Source organism: Mus musculus, chromosome 14 (genome assembly GCF_000001635.26).
Source record: "Mus musculus strain C57BL/6J chromosome 14, GRCm38.p6 C57BL/6J".
Classification (NCBI taxonomy): domain Eukaryota; kingdom Metazoa; phylum Chordata; class Mammalia; order Rodentia; family Muridae; genus Mus; species Mus musculus.
Genome location: NC_000080.6, coordinates 13,556,744 through 13,572,585, shown reverse-complemented (window position 1 = coordinate 13,572,585; position 15,842 = coordinate 13,556,744). Strand labels below are relative to the sequence as shown.

Here is a 15,842-nt window from a genome sequence, read left to right as displayed (position 1 = left end):
AGGGGCTAAGGTTAGTTTCCAGCTGGATGCCCTGATCAGATTGTCAAAGCTTTTTCTTGCTACCCTATTGCCTTCCTCATACATCACTGTTTTCAGATTTGCTAGCTGTAGTAGTATTCAAGCTCCTACTTAGGTGTATGGAGCTGTGTTCTGTTCTTTATCCTTAAATAATAAAAATAAGTACCACAATTATAGGGGGAACATAAAGAAAGGTAACCAAGAAATGGAAGACAGAGTGAAACTCTATATTATTAAGCCTGACTGCATTCATCTGTAGTGACAACAGCTTAAGCTGAGTTCACAGGCTCAAAGAATGAAAAATAATATGAAAGATATTTGATCATTGCAGCACAGTAAGAAATTCACTGCAATTCTCTAGATAAGAAAGTAAATACTGCTCACCTATTCACTGCTTTTCAGTTGGCCCATCCAGTAAGACTTAAACACCAGCTACATGGAAAGCACACAATGAATGACAGGGTGTATAATATAAGCTTGATGGAAATGACATCTTACTTTAATAAGCCCCTGCTGGATGCCTGCCATTGCTGTAGTGTCTTTATGTGTAATAACTCAGGTAACCTGACCAATGGCCTCATGTGCTGTATCTATTTCCCAGGTATCAAATGGAAACATGGAGTGGTTCTAAATCCTATTGAAGTCACATAGGTGGCAGATGATTGTACTGATGTTCTGGCAAAGAAAGTTGGGACCTTGAGAATGAATTCTTAGCTATCACTTCTTACTGACTCCACATGACAGAAGTTTGAGCTCAAGTTCAATAGAAATAAAGTTGGGAGGTCGAGGTTAGAAACTGGACATTATTTAGACTTAGGACCTTGAAGCTTAGCCTAGAACCTGGGACCTAAAGAACAGTCTAAATATCCATGAGTATTACTCTCTTAACGTATTTAAGATTTATTGGGACAATTTCATGCATGTATATATCTTGATAATATTCACTTAATTACTCTCTCAAATTTCCCTCCCAGTCAACCCTTTTCTTCTTCCCAATAAATTTCCTCCATATTTTCAACTTATTTTTGACCTGCTGAGCTTTAAGTAGGGTTTCTTTCAGGAGCATATGTGGAGACTAACTTACCCTTCACAGGTGGAGCATGGAGAATTTAATAGTGGCCACACAACTCAAGAAAATGACTATGAGACAGACATGGTGGCACACGCCTTTAATCTCAGCATTTGGGAGGCAGAGGCAGGTGGATCTCTGTGAGTTTGAGGCTAGCCTAGACTACAATGAAAGTTCCAGAACAGCCAAGGTTGTTATACAGAGAAACCCAGTCTTGAGAAAAAAAAAAGAAAGAAAGAAAGAAAGAGAGAGAGAGAGAGAGAGAGAGAGAGAGAGAGAGGGAGAGGGAGAGGGAGAGGGAGAGGGAGAGGGAGAGGGAGAAGGAGGGAGAGAGAGAGAGAGAGAGAGAGAGAGAGAGAGAGAGAGAGAGAGAGAGAGGAAGAAAAAGGAAAGAGATAAGTTCAGTGAAAACAGGTCTGAGGTCAGACTTAAATTGCCTCTTGAGCGAAGTTTGTCAGTATCTTCAGGCACTTTCTCTACATCTCAGTAAGAGGATTTAAAGTACTATCCTTACATAATATTATGAAAAGCACCCAGTATAATGGCAGGCAGGAAGTAGGTGTTCAATGGCTGCTGCTTACTGCTGTAAACTTCACAGTGAAATCATGATATCTCAAGCCCTGCCCTGGTGACATTTTGAGCTGGGTAACTCTTTGCAGAAGTGACTTGTATTGACTTACTACAGGACATTTGACTTTAGCAGCATCCCAAATGTCTATCTACTACATTACCTTATTAGTGACAAAAGACATAGATCAAATATTACCAATGGCAATGGGACAGTTTCTCAGTTCACTTGAGCTTCTAAAGGTTAGGTTAGTTTCTCACTGTTCTGCAGGCTCCAAGTTCAGTTTAAACTGTCTGATGAAGTTTGTTTTTTTAGTTTCTAAATGTTACCATGTCTGTGTGTCTGCTGAAAGGCTACGTGTCTTCATATAGCGGAATGGCAGACAAGCAAGTGGAATACTACCTGAAGCCTCTTCTTTGAGGGCTTTAATCCTGTTGATCAGGAAGAAACCTTCAGAGCTCAAGTACCTCTTAAAGGTCTCTCCTCTCAATAGTGCTGCTTTCACATCATGTGAATACTGAAGGCACCATGGTGCCTTTGAATTTGCACTCTGCCAAAGGCATGCTTTTACTAAAGTGATAGATGAAGTGGAACCTTTAAAGAGGTGATTAGGATAAGTAGATTCCTCCCTTATTAAGCCACTCAAAAACAAAATCTTTATACAGTGTTCGGCACACTGGCCTTCCCACTTCCATAGTTCAAGATCACATTGTTCCTCCTCTCTGAAGGATATAGTGACACAGGGCTACCTCATCAGGATACAATAGCATTTAGCAGATGACCAGATATGTGACCATTTAGACCTTGGCTTCCTAGCTCCAGAACTGTGGGGATGGGAGGGAGAAAAGAAATCTGCTTTAGCAACTACCTGTCTCGGACATTTTGTCATAGCAGCACAAATGAACTAGGATAGGGTGGGAGTATCAGAAGCACACACGACCCTTCTCTTTCCTACGTATTAGGCATCACTGATCAGAGGATGTATGTAGGAACACTTCACAGTTCATTTTGTATTCATATTCATTGAAAACAGGAAGCTCACACACAGATACACACACACGCACAGACACACACACACACACACACAATACTTTTGATGCATGGCCAAATTCTCTAGCTTCCGACTTTCTAACTGGATGATGAGTTCTCTGGAAAAAGAGGAAGCAAATACAAACCAGGTGGGGAGAGGACAGAGACCATCCACCAACACTGCACACATATTTCCAACAGTGGCTAAGAGCTGCCTGCTTTGGAAGATGAACATTAATCCTTTAAGCAGTCATTTGCTTTATTAAAGCTCTTCCCTGTGTTTAACTTACTAATTACAGAAACATGGTGAAAATAGATACCAAACACAGTGGAAATTTATCTCCATTTAAATTGTAATTAAGAATTCACTAATCATTAAAAGGCTTAAAAGAACTGTAGATGTCAACAGTGATAAAACATGTCCATAGTATGCTAGGGCCATTTTAAACAGATTAATTTGTTTGCTTCTATCTGTGCTATTCCTGTGGGAAAACTATTTGCTCATGCAAGTTTTATAGTAGTTTATATTAAGAGTTCCTTTAAAGGTGAATTCACCCCTTTTGTGTTGTCAACATTTTTTTTTACACAGAAATCAAGCAGATCTAAAGTATAGCGCATGCCTGACAAGTCAGGCTTTGGATTCTGACAAACATATCTACCATTAACATGGAGTGCACTCAGGGATTTCAAATGATTTTGTTCAAGAATCAGTTACATTGTGTCTGGGCCAAAATGTCAAAAACAATGTTCTCTATTTTATCTGCCAGCTTCCAAATGCTCTGAAATCTTCAAAAAGATTTTATGCTAATGGGTGTGTGGGCACATGGGTCCATCTCAGGAAGCCATTCCCCTTCTTAGGGTACCAAAGCCCTGCTCACATGCTTGAGCAGGCCAACTACTAGTAAGAGCTTCATAGTGAGTTTTGTTAATGTAACAAATGCTCCTAACTCATTCACCCATTCATGTTGGTTGGCCCATTAAGGATGCTTAGTACTATTACAGTAAAAATCACTCAGATTTGAAGTAGAACTGACAAGATGAGGAAAAAGACAGGAAGAAGGAAATAAGAGAGAAGATAAAAAGAAATAAGGGAAGGTGGGTATGGGCAGCAGAGAGAGGGAAAGGAGAGGGAGAGACAGAAAGAAAGAGAGAGAGAGAGAGAGAGAGAGAGAGAGAGAGAGACTCTTAATTTCAATAGCTCAGATATTGAAAAATCCATGTTTTACCCATGATCTCCCCCAAGTCAAGGTTTGACTAAACAAATTCACTAGAGTGAATTCCAAGGGAAGAACATCATCTATGCCCTCCAATGTAATAGACTCAGAAATGAGTCAAGCTATACCTAAGGACTTGGGGCAATAGTGGAAGTCTGGTATAGAGGGAATAAACACAGAATCATATTGAACAGTAAAATAAATTGGACAAAAGCCCAACTTCACTTTGTAGGACTATGTAATAGACACAAGAACTATTAGAACTAATGTCTGCAAGAATGTTAGAATCTGCTATCATTGACTTCTCACTATAGTGTGCCTCTCCCTATGCAGGGCCTGCCTGCCTCTACTCCTCTGTCCTTACAGCACCCGTGCAGAGACTGTAACAGGCTTCCATCTATTTAAGCACAGGTCAAAAGATCGGACTTCAGCCTAAGACTTTGTGGTTTAACCATAACCATTAGAGGGTGGTTCTAGCCCTCACTGTGCACCTGTCTTCTGGTAACAGCCTGGCTCCCAAGCTCCCAGACCAGCTTTCCAATGTTTGTGTATAATTACACTGACTTTGCAAAAGAGAGTTGACTCATTGTTCCACTTCTCTCTCAGGATTATTTTGTGCCTAAATGAGAACATATTAAATATATTTGGGAAACACTGGACAAAATATAAATGCAAGCCAGCATATCAGTATGTGGTACAGTGGGTAAACTCCCCCAGAATCATAAGCCACCTCTTATCAAATTGGTCACCTTTGTGCAGTTGGATACGAGAGTTCAAATAATACATCTTCTTTCATTTGTCCTCCCTCCCTCCCTTTCTCCCTCCATCGCTTCTTTAAAATTAAAATATTGAGGCACATATTGAGAAAGGTTGGAATTCCTAGAATAGTCACTTTAAGCTAAACTTCTTCTTACAGCATTGCACGGAGGCTTGTTGGGGATGTGGACCACTGCTTACATTACTCATCCTTAGTGCATTTTGTCAGTCATGTAAGACAATTCATTCTTTTAAAGCAACTTCACATTCAGCTGAGAAAACCTAAATTCCTTTTGACATGAGATCTGAAAAGACCCAGAATACCATGCTGTACAATCCTGGGTAAAAGACTGGCTTGAAAGTCATACTTTGTGAAACATGATAAAACATAACCAGATGAGACATTTCAATTCCTCAGTCATGTACCATTCAGATGACTACTGCTTTCTGAGAGCTGGCACGTATCCAACCAAATAGCAAGTCACTGTCTGTAGCAGATATGGCAGCTGGCTCACTCCTATGGGTCAGTTCTCTTGTTTCTGGATCACTCAGCATTGTTAGCCATTAACTTCCTTCTGAAGATATTAAAATTCTCATTTCTACTTTAAAAAGATTCTTTTATCATTTTTTCTAGTAGATTAAAATAGTTTTAGGTAGCCACTGATATATGTGTTTCTGGTCTCTCTGAGAGTTCTTCCATCCTCTTATCATTGACTTATAACACATCAACCTGGCCATTCTAAAGCCTGCTTCCTCTCCTGTTATTGGCAAAAGAGTAAACCCTAAATGTTGTTTCCCATTGTTCTAGCATTAGAAATATATAACAGTAACTTCATAAGCCCACATAGATATTGAGTGGTCAGAAGAACCTAGAAACCATCTGTTTCCAATGTAGCAGACATAGCAAATATGTTACTGGGTGCTCATAGCCGCACAGACATCTCCCCGCTACAACTTTTGTAGACTATCGAATTGAGAGCCTTACATGATGGCTTAGGGGCCCTTGAACTGGGCTTAACTGATACTCCCTACCTGCCGGTGATGTGGTATAGAAGAGCTGATGATATTCCCAATCTTCCCATTACTTAGCTATGTGAACAATAATATTAACTAGGGCTGTTGTGAACACTAAGCCAACTCAATACATTCTGTTAGTTCATGGAGTATGAGTTGATGCCATTGTTAGGATTCATGTTTTTTTTTTTTTTTTTTTTTTTTAGTTGTGTCATCCTTCTCACTTCTCTCATTTACAACGTATGATGTCATATCCTAGAAGACTGTAAATCAAGATGGGAATTTGTTTGTTTTCAGATGGGTATCCGATTTTGTAAAGCTGATGGAATCAGTCTTGCTAGTGTAATTAAAAAACTTCTTTATATCATATTGCAAGCCTGACCAGGGCCATCTCAAATCATATAATTAAAAAGAAATTCAAGTGTATGTTCTAAAAAAATCCAAAATATTGTGATGTTCAGTTGTAATTGTCAGCTTGACATAGTCTAAGGAGGAATTCTCCATAAAGTGTTGTGTAAGAAGTCTCGCCTTTGGTGTGTCTGTAGGAAGTTATTTTGGTTTTGATTACTTTAATGGAGATGGGATGACTGTTCTTTGGGTTTGGTCTTCAACTGTATAAGAGTAGAGATGGTGAGCCAAGCACTAGCTTTCATGCAATAACTCTTCGCTCTTTGCTCTGTGGCTGTGATATGACTTAGCTGTTTAGTTCCAGCTGCCTTGGCTTCTCCACAGTGATGGACTATAACTATAACTTGGCACTGGGAGCCAAACAAACACTTTCTCTCTTAGGCTAAGTTTGTCACAGCACTGGAAACCAAACTACTACCAAAGGTGAAACAGTGAAAACATCAAAGAATCAATGGTAAGGGGAAGGGCCTGCTGCAGTCGTGGCCAGTGGCCATCTTTCTACATATATAAGATGGAGTAAGAACTGGGAAAATGGTTAGACCCTCAGCAAGTGCCTCTCTAACAGCGAGTTGAGTGGGCATCATCCAAATCATCCCAAGGCTGCATCTGCTTACACTGGCTCCTTGTGAGCAGCAACTTGTGGCAAGATTGGAACCAAGAGGGTTTGCTCTTCACAGCTCTACCAACTGCAAGATGTCTTCCTGTCGGATCCCTAGGATATATGCTCCTTTTAAAACAAACTTTGATTATTGGGTTTTCTTTTAATATCACAGAAGTTTCATACTGGGCTCTTTCTGTTTTCATTAGTAGAATTATATCTTCTTTGTCCCTTCCCCTAGGATGTAATAATAATAATAAATAATAATAAACCAGTTTGGTGTATTATATAACTTTTGATCTCATTTGATCTTTGTTGATGAGAAAGACTATTTGCGCAGGGCCAGAACAGCATGACTCAACAAAATGATTTTATGTGACTAAAATAAGTTTTTTCTTTTAAAATAACAAATGGACTTTTTCCCAGTGTATGAGTAAACTGGCCGTGCAGAGTTCTTTCTTTGGAATGAGGATTTTTGCCTTGGCCCTTAGAATTCTGAGAGTGTCTTCTTCATCCAAAACAAACAAACAAACAAACAAACAAATCCCCCCCAAACCCAAAGAAACCACGTTCCTGCTTTACTGCCACTTTCTTCCATGTACATCACAGGAGAAGCGAAGCGACTCTGCTTCCATTTTGAGATGAGAGAAAAAGACACCAGCCCAAAGATGCACACATGCTCTGCTGTATTGCTTCTCCTCACAGTGATTCAGTCGAGTGCTACAGGTGTGAGGTTGCACTCTTCCTTCTTGCTGACCACAGAGCCCTAAACAGACACCCTTGCAGGTGCCCTTCCCAATTTGTTCACTTCTCCGTAATCTATAGATCAGATTAAAGAGATATAACTTACTAAAAGAATTCTATACAACTCTCCATACCTATGAACACTACTTGAAAGAATAGGATTCCCGGCATAGTCTCAGTGTGAGCCTTTGGAAGTATAATGGTACTGTATCAATTTGAAATGATAGAATTAATACTTATTTGATTTTTTGTGAGTCATCAAAAATAAACAAATTTCTTAATAGTTGGCAGATTTATTATTTATGTGCTTTGAACTTAAATTTCTATTTTAATTTCTCAAAGAATTATAGCCTACTATAATATTTTTCAAAGCACTTTATTGATTACCCTATTGTATTTCTTTGCAACAAAAATGTATACATGGAGTTTAAATTACTTTTTAATTGTCCTTGGCTCCCTAAGGAGCTTGATTGACCAAAAAATTATTATTAATGCACACTTGTCTAAAATAACAAAATTTTCTATACAGTTAGTAAGTAATTATTAATCTAAAAAGCTAAATTGTGTTGCAGGTTTATGTCTCTGAGATGGATGACTTTTTATTTTTCTTCACTTATCTTCCAAATACCTTGGGGTGTATGATATACTGTTGAGAAAAGTGCATGCTCGAAAAGCACATGAAAAGAGGTGGAGTTTATTATAGCGACGTTGCTATTTTCTTGTTTCTGACATACAGACCTCAAATCACATAGCAATCTATAATCAAAAATATTTTAATGATCTCCCAATAGACAAGCAGGTTATAAATATTGATTTTATTGTGAGCAGGAAATTGTATGTCACCTCATAGCGAAAGAAGATTCACCCAGGCATTAGACAATTCTCTACTGTCAGTGCTGACAATGAATTGTAGCCTATAAAGATGACGTGCAATAAGCTTTGTAATGGCAGGAACGGCTGCTTTCTTCTATAAAATGGGAGTATATAATTGCTATTATTTGGTCATTCAATGTCTCCCAAAGGCTTGTGCATCAAATAATTAGTTCCCATGGTGGATGTTTGAGGAGATAGTGGATAGGACATATGGTCCTATACATGGTCCTTAGAACACTGGTGTAATATGCCTTTTGATAGGATTGTGGGATCCCAAGCCCCTCACTACTTTGCTTTCTGATCGTAAGATTAGCAGTTTGCTACTCACTATGGTTAGCTGGCACTCCTACCTGATGTCTAAGAATAATAACTCTATCTAATCATAAACTGCAATTTTAAAACTACAAGCCTCCCAATTCCTTTTTCCTATGTAAGCTAATTATCTCAGATGCTTTGTTATCTGAACAAAAAGGCAACTAACATAATTATTAAGAGAAAAACAAATAAGACATTTTTAGATACAGGTCATTTCAGAAAAATTGACTTTTAAGTAAATATAGCTGTAAATTGTGAAATATATTTATTTTCCTCTTTAGGTACATACATGGTCATATCAGGATAAGTAACATGTAAGGCTATATTGATTTCACCAATTTGAGTCATTGAACCATTTTCCAAGAGAAAGGAATGGTTGGGTGGGGTGAGTAAGGGTGTGATGGGGAGAGCTGATGGAGTGGAGAGTACTGGGGTGGTGGGAGGAGAGAGGTTCAATTTAACTAGTTTGTTGCTCAGGTTACCATATAATAAAGAAACAATGCATTTCAGAAAAAGCACAAACCATGGCTACTGAAAATAATGGCTGCCTAACTCCATAATACTCTAACTATAAGGTCACATCAGGCCTCACTGTTCTTTCTGGGTCTCATGGACTTCCTAGCCTTCGTTTGTTCTGTTTTCAAAATGATTTCTACCAGATCTTGTGCTACTTTCCCATCCCAGGGCTCAGATATCAGTAGGCATTGTGTTTTCTATTGTAGATGCAAGAAATCTGGATGATATCAACTATTATTGCCTCTCACACTCCAGCCTCACAGGCGCAGGTGACTCCAATGCCCTCTGGCACTTGCCAAAGAAGGTATAAGGGACAGAAATTATTTCAAAAAAAGACAGCAACTTACAATGAGTGGGCCCCGGTTGTTTTCGCGGTACTTGTTCTGGAAGAAAATGTACACGACCGTGGCAGCCAGGGAGTAGAGAAAGGCGAACACAGCCACGGTGACAAAGAATTCTGCTGAGGATGAGGAGTCTCCAACCAATGCCAGCTTCTGCTGTTCCTTTCCCTCACAGGTGGGCACTTCAAAGGTCACCTGTTGCAGCCTGAAACCATCAGAGGCAAGAAGACAATTGACATGTTGTAGAAGTTGAAATGACCACTGTCACATCTGCTAACACTAACCACCATGAAACATCCAGTGAAGAATTTGTAAGTCTATTTACAGATTCTAGCTTGACCTAGGGAAATGAATACCACAGAGATGGTAATTCATCCTGCAGAGGTGAGAAGGGGAGAGAGACTCTGAAATCAGCCCAGCCTTCTGCTGAGACTTAAGAAAGTGGCCCAGTAAGCCTTGGGTCCCTTCTGTGTTTCCAGCCTCTTTCCTCAGTGTGTTAGGGCCTGCCCTTCTGCTCCACACATAACCTGCCTAACCTGCTGCAGTTATAATCTTTCTGTGCATTTTCCATGGACTTTTCCACCTGTGCTTGCCCACTAAGATGCAATTCTCACATCCTCCCTGGGGAACCTCACTATTGTGCTTTCTTTCCTTTTGACATTTTATTGTACTTTTTAAAAAAAATTTTGGAATTATAATATAATTACACTTCTTCCAACATTTTGAGTCTCATCAAGCTGCTTTATAACATTTATGGTGTTTGTTAATCGGTAAAGCCATTTAGATGATAACGCTTGTCTCTTGTTTGTTTTTCCTATCTGTATTGCTTCCTCAGTAGGGACTACCAGTCTCTGTGGAAGTGTGGATTTGGGTTCTTTTTTCTGTATACCCTAAAGCTGGCTTTTATTAGGCATTTGGTACATGAATAAGTGAATGGACAGTCTTAATTTTGCCAGGTCCTAACTTGAACCCTTGAGAGGTTTAGGTTGTAAGCTCCCCAAGAGGAGCATTTCACACAGCACAGTAGTCCATTATAGAGACCCATGAAATGCTTAAGCAACACTTTCTTCAACTACAGCCACCCAAAGAAGTCATATTACACAAATATCTTAAGGGTGTGAGCTGGAATGAAGTGGTGACTATAATATGTTACAGGAACTAAGATTCTTCAGAAATGTGTTACAGCTTTGATGGGAAATGTATTCAGGCCGTCAGGAGCCAAAGAATGCAAAGTCACTGCACAACACACCTCACACAAGAGATTTTTTGGAAAGAAAAATACACAATAGCCATTGCTTCTCTTGGGCAAGAAGCAGCACAGAAGTGAGCATAGCACAGGGTTTGTATAAGGTTTTTTGAGGAAGTGGGTCAGAGCTCTCTAGGTTGACCTGGGATCTGAGGGATTATATGGCCTGATATTGTGGCAAATTCAGGGTTTGGTGAGATTAGTTTTTTTCTTGTAGGATAGGGCCTGGCCAATTTCCCATCTTCAGGGGCTGGGAAGGCTGTTACAGTCATTACATAACAGCAAATACTTGGTGGGGTCTGAATGCTGGAGCTCCTAGGGTAGGGGCCTGGCCACATGTGCCTTGAGTGGTTACAAAGTTACAAAGTTAGGAAGTTTACAAAAGGAATGTTTGACCACTCAGGTTGAGTTGGCAGTGCATCAGCAATAATGCAGACTTCTTGTAAATCAGCATTAATGAAGCTTGTCAGTGGCACCTGAGTTTTACTGGGGAAACTACCTGTAGAAGTAACAGTGTCTCTGCAGTCATTGCCAACCCTTCTTTAGCTTTTCCTACTCAGCTAAACGTAAATAACCCCTTTCAAAGTGTCCACTGTATATGCATTCCATCAGCTTATACAGTAACACTAATCATGAAATAATACTAATAGCAACAGAGCTAGCAAGATGAAACACTTCTGTTTCGAACACATTATTTAACTTAATATCTACAACAAACTCTATAATGTGGGTTTGTTTTTTGCACTTCACCACTTAGAGATAAAGAAATGCAAATTTAGACTGATCACATAATTTGTCTTGAAACACCCAGATAGTTTTTGTGGGCCAGGGTTTAAATTCATGTCTGACTCCAAAGTCTTTTTAAAATATCTATATCAACTTGTTTATGCTAGCTAAACAAGGCATCAAGCAGGATAAATGTTATCAGAATGAGTCCCAAGGGCCACTGTCATTAGAATTTTCAGGAACACCTCCCAGACCTACCAAAAGATCTAGAAGTGAAGTTGCATACATACGTAGCAGGAGGAGGGAAATCACTAAGCTGGACATTTCATAAAGACATATTCCTTTTAGAAATGATTTATTTATTTTTTATTTTATGTACGTTGGTGTTCTACTTGTATGTATGTCTGTATGAGGGTGTCAGAATTACAGACAGTTGTAAGCTGCCATATGGGTGCTGGGAATTGAACCTGGGTCTTTTGGAAGAGCAGCCAGCACTCTTTACTGGCTGAGTCATTTCTCCAGTCCAAGACACACTCTTTTTATTTTAATTCATGGCTTAGGGAACAGTTTGCATGGTCCGCTTGATTTCATGGAAGGACTTTTTCCCTTAACAGACAGGTTAAGCTGCAATGTGGCTCAGGCATCAGGAACATGAGTTCTGGTGATTGGGTCAGATTTTCTTTAATTACCTGCTCTGTGGGAATGCTGGGGAAATGAACTAGACTGGAACATTTACCATATTAATTCTGAAGCAGATAACCTCATAGCATGATTTACTTTTCTTCCCTCTCTTTAATCTGTCATTCATTGAACATGCTTTTGATAAGCAACTCTGTTTCTCACAGTGAGTGGGTGCTGGGCATGGAATGGGAAATGAGAAGGAATGGTTGGTTTCTGCTCTGGGTGAAGTTCAGTGTTACTAACACTGAAGGAAGGTGGGTTTCTCAGGGGAATCCCAGCCTATGGTGGGCATAGGAAAGTCAAGGGATGTTTCCCTCTGGAATATACCTTTAAGCAACAGCTTCAGAAATGACCAGAAATTGTCCAGATCAAAAACTAAGAAGGAAAAATGAGATCCTACTTAATGTCTATGCAGTGGTTAATCTCCAAAAAGATTATAAGGACAGCAAACGATGACAGGATATAGGAAAGTATTCAGTACTGGAGGAAATGTAGCCTGCCACTTTTGAAAGGTGTAGCAATTCTTTAACTGGAAAAATTGAGCTATCAGAGGTTCCAGCAACCCTACTCCTAAATATGTATGCAAGAGAAATTATAACATATGTTCACCCAGAAACTAGCATAAGAATACTCATGCATCATTTTTCTTTTTTCTTTTTTTAAAGATTTATTTATTATATGTTAGTACACTGTAGCTGTCTTCAGACACTCCAGGAGAGGGAGTCAGATCTCGTTACCGATGGTTGTAAGCATCCATGTGGTTGCTGGGATTTGAACTCCTGACCTTCGGAAGAGCAGTCAGGTGCTCTTACCCACTGAGCCATCTCACCAGCCCCCGCATCATTTTTCTTAATAGGGAAAATGGAAACAACACAAATGTCCATAAACTGATAAATGGATAAAACATGGTATGGAATAGAACATTACTTGTCAATAAAAGTAATAAAGTTCTTATGCTTGATATGCCATAGAGAAACCTTGAAAGAAGTCATGTGTAAAAAGTCAAATACTGTATGCTTTCATTTGTACAAAACATTCAGAATAAACAAATCCATGCAGTCAAATCCCAGCTTCATGTTTTACTGTAGCTGGCAGTGGGAGACTCTGGCATGGTGACTAAGTGTCTCAAAATTTCTTTGGGGGGTGATGAAATAGTTTTGAAATCAAGTGTTGTGATAGACACACACCATCCAGCCATGGAGAGACTAATATTAACACACTGTACACTTTAATTTGAGTGGGGGCAGTGGCTCAGCATCCAACAGTACTTGCTGCCTTTGCAGAGGATTAAAGTTTGGTCCACGGAACCTACAAAGCATCTCACAACCCTCAAAACTTCCAATTCTAGGGTACACACTGACCTCTTTTGGCTTCTGAGGGCACCAGGCATCCGTGTGTTATACAGACATATATGTAGTTGAAACCCATAGATATAAAAACAAAATAAAGATAATAACAAAAATGGTCAATACCATGGTAAGTGAATTAAAATTTTAAAATGTTACAAAATAGAAATGAACATGTGTCAAACCTTTGCATAAGTAATAGCCCAACACATTGAGGGAATGCCCTATGGGTGGGAATGCAGTGTGAGAGGAAATGCAGTATGGGTGGGAATGCAGTGTAGATGGGAATGCATTGTGGGTTGGGAATGCAGTATGTGTGAAAAAGCAGTGTGTGTTTGTGTGACTGCAGTGGTGTGTGTGCGTGTGTGTGTGTGTGTGTGTGTGTGTGTGAATGCAGTATGGGTGGGGATGTAGTTTGGGTGGGGAAGCAGTATGAGTGGGAATAAAGTGTGAGTGGGAATGTAATATGTGTGTGAATGCAGTGTGGGTGGGAATACAGTGTGGGTGGGAATGCAGTGTGAGTAGGAATGCAGTGTGTATGTAGAAAACTGTTAGATGGTGAGGAAGGAGATGGATGGTGCTTAAAGAGGAGAGACATCCAGAAACCTCCATTTGGGGTGGGGTTAGGGCTAGGAGAATCATGTCATAGATTTTGGCTTTAACTTGAACATTAGCGATATTTTCTTAGATAAACGGTATGTAAAACAAACCCAAAACACACCATCAGCAAAATCCATGTTTCCTTATGCTACTATTTGGATATATGCCAGCATGTCCTCTAGATCAGCATGTATCTGTCAAGCCTATTCCTGCTACTCAAGTATAGCATCTGGGGCATGTTAGCAGAGGCCAGAACTTTGGAAGAAGGAGATGACAGAATCAACATTGCTTTCTGAACCTTCTGTTGAATAACTCTATCTCAATTGCTAATTCATCAGGTTCATTTAACAGAATTGATAACTGTGCCCATACATATAAAGAAATAAAATCAAAATTCAACCTCTACTGTACCTATCAATGTCAATGATAGATAGTGGAGTGTTAGGCTCATCAGCTATTCACTGATGTGAAATGAGGGGAAAGAGAAATGGAAGTAGAATTCTAGATGAGTACTTAATCTGAAAAAAGGAGTGAAGATAATTTATGAAGGGTAATGTCAGGTAAGAGTTGTTACAGCAGACTTCATCCAGGCATTTGAACATTGTGTGATGATGGTTTGGTTAGGTTCTTTTGTCAGTTTGACACAAACTAGAGTCATCTGGAAGAAGGAATCTCAGTTGAGACTATGCCTCCATCAGCTTGGCCTATAGGCAAATCTGTATGGCATTCTCTTGAAAAATGGTTGATGTGGGGAAGCTCATCCCACTGAAAGAAGTACAAACCTGGGACAATCTGAGAGAGCCTTGGGAAGCAAGCTGGTAAGCAATTTTCTGCCCATGTATTTTGTTCCAGTTCCGGCCACCAAGTTCCTAATTGAGTTCCTTCCCTGTGTGTGTATGTGTGTGTGTGTGTATACAAACATGTATGCACACAAGTATGTATGTATGTATGTATGTATGTATGTATGTATGTATGTATATCTTCATCTTCGTGTGTATTGTTGCAGAAGAAGAGAAGTTACACTCAACATATATTTTGTAGCTGCAGTAATTTTATGAGCAAACATCATTAATTTAGAAGCTAAACAAGGGACAAAAGCTGTTCCTCGGAGATAGAGCATGCCTGCTGAGAATCTGGAAGCTGCTGGGTCTACCTCCGATCTTGTGAAGGAGTGAGGAAGCAATTGCTGAGGTTGCAGAAGGCACCAAATTCAATTTGTTGATTTCAAATGTACAGTTCCCTCATTCCCTTCTTCGTTGACCTGACCCAATCAAGGGGTAATTGAATTCTGCTGGGTTTTATTGCATTTTGTCAGTAAAAGACTTCCATTTTAGAGTAGTCTTTCCTTTAAAAATTACCACTACACCCAGGGAACCATTTAAAACAGACCATGACTCTCCAGTTAAAGTAAAGCCATCTGTACAAAGTTTTGAGTTTTGTTCCGAAGGACAGGAAGAATATAAAATGAAACTATCTCTTCAGTGTCTGGAGAAGGGCAAGCTGGTATTGCCTTATTAATAACTGTGTTTGTGGGATGGGGACATGGCTCAGTGGATAAGCCTGTTGCCATGCAAATACGAGGGCTAGAGTTCAGATCAACAGCACTCACACAAAATACTGGGGTCTGGCTCCAACTGAAAGATTCTTCCTCAAAAAGGGTGAAGAGCAATTGGAAAAGACTCCTAATCAATCTTGGACTACACTTGCATATGCATAAACTTACATATACGCCTGACCCATGCACCCAGCCTGTGCACCCTACGTGTGAATATATATGCAA

The 15,842-nt window shown here is 39.6% G+C and overlaps 1 protein-coding gene across 2 annotated transcripts in view; it reads right to left on the bottom strand.

Annotated features, from left to right (window-relative positions):
- Positions 1 to 15,842, bottom strand: part of Synpr (synaptoporin) — a 330,690-nt gene that overhangs the window by 42,884 nt on the left and 271,964 nt on the right. For both annotated transcript variants that reach the window (NM_028052.4, NM_001163032.1), the window contains one exon: positions 9,470 to 9,668. In NM_028052.4, the coding sequence (NP_082328.3) occupies positions 9,470 to 9,668 (199 nt within the window). The remainder of the gene's footprint in view (positions 1 to 9,469; positions 9,669 to 15,842) is intronic.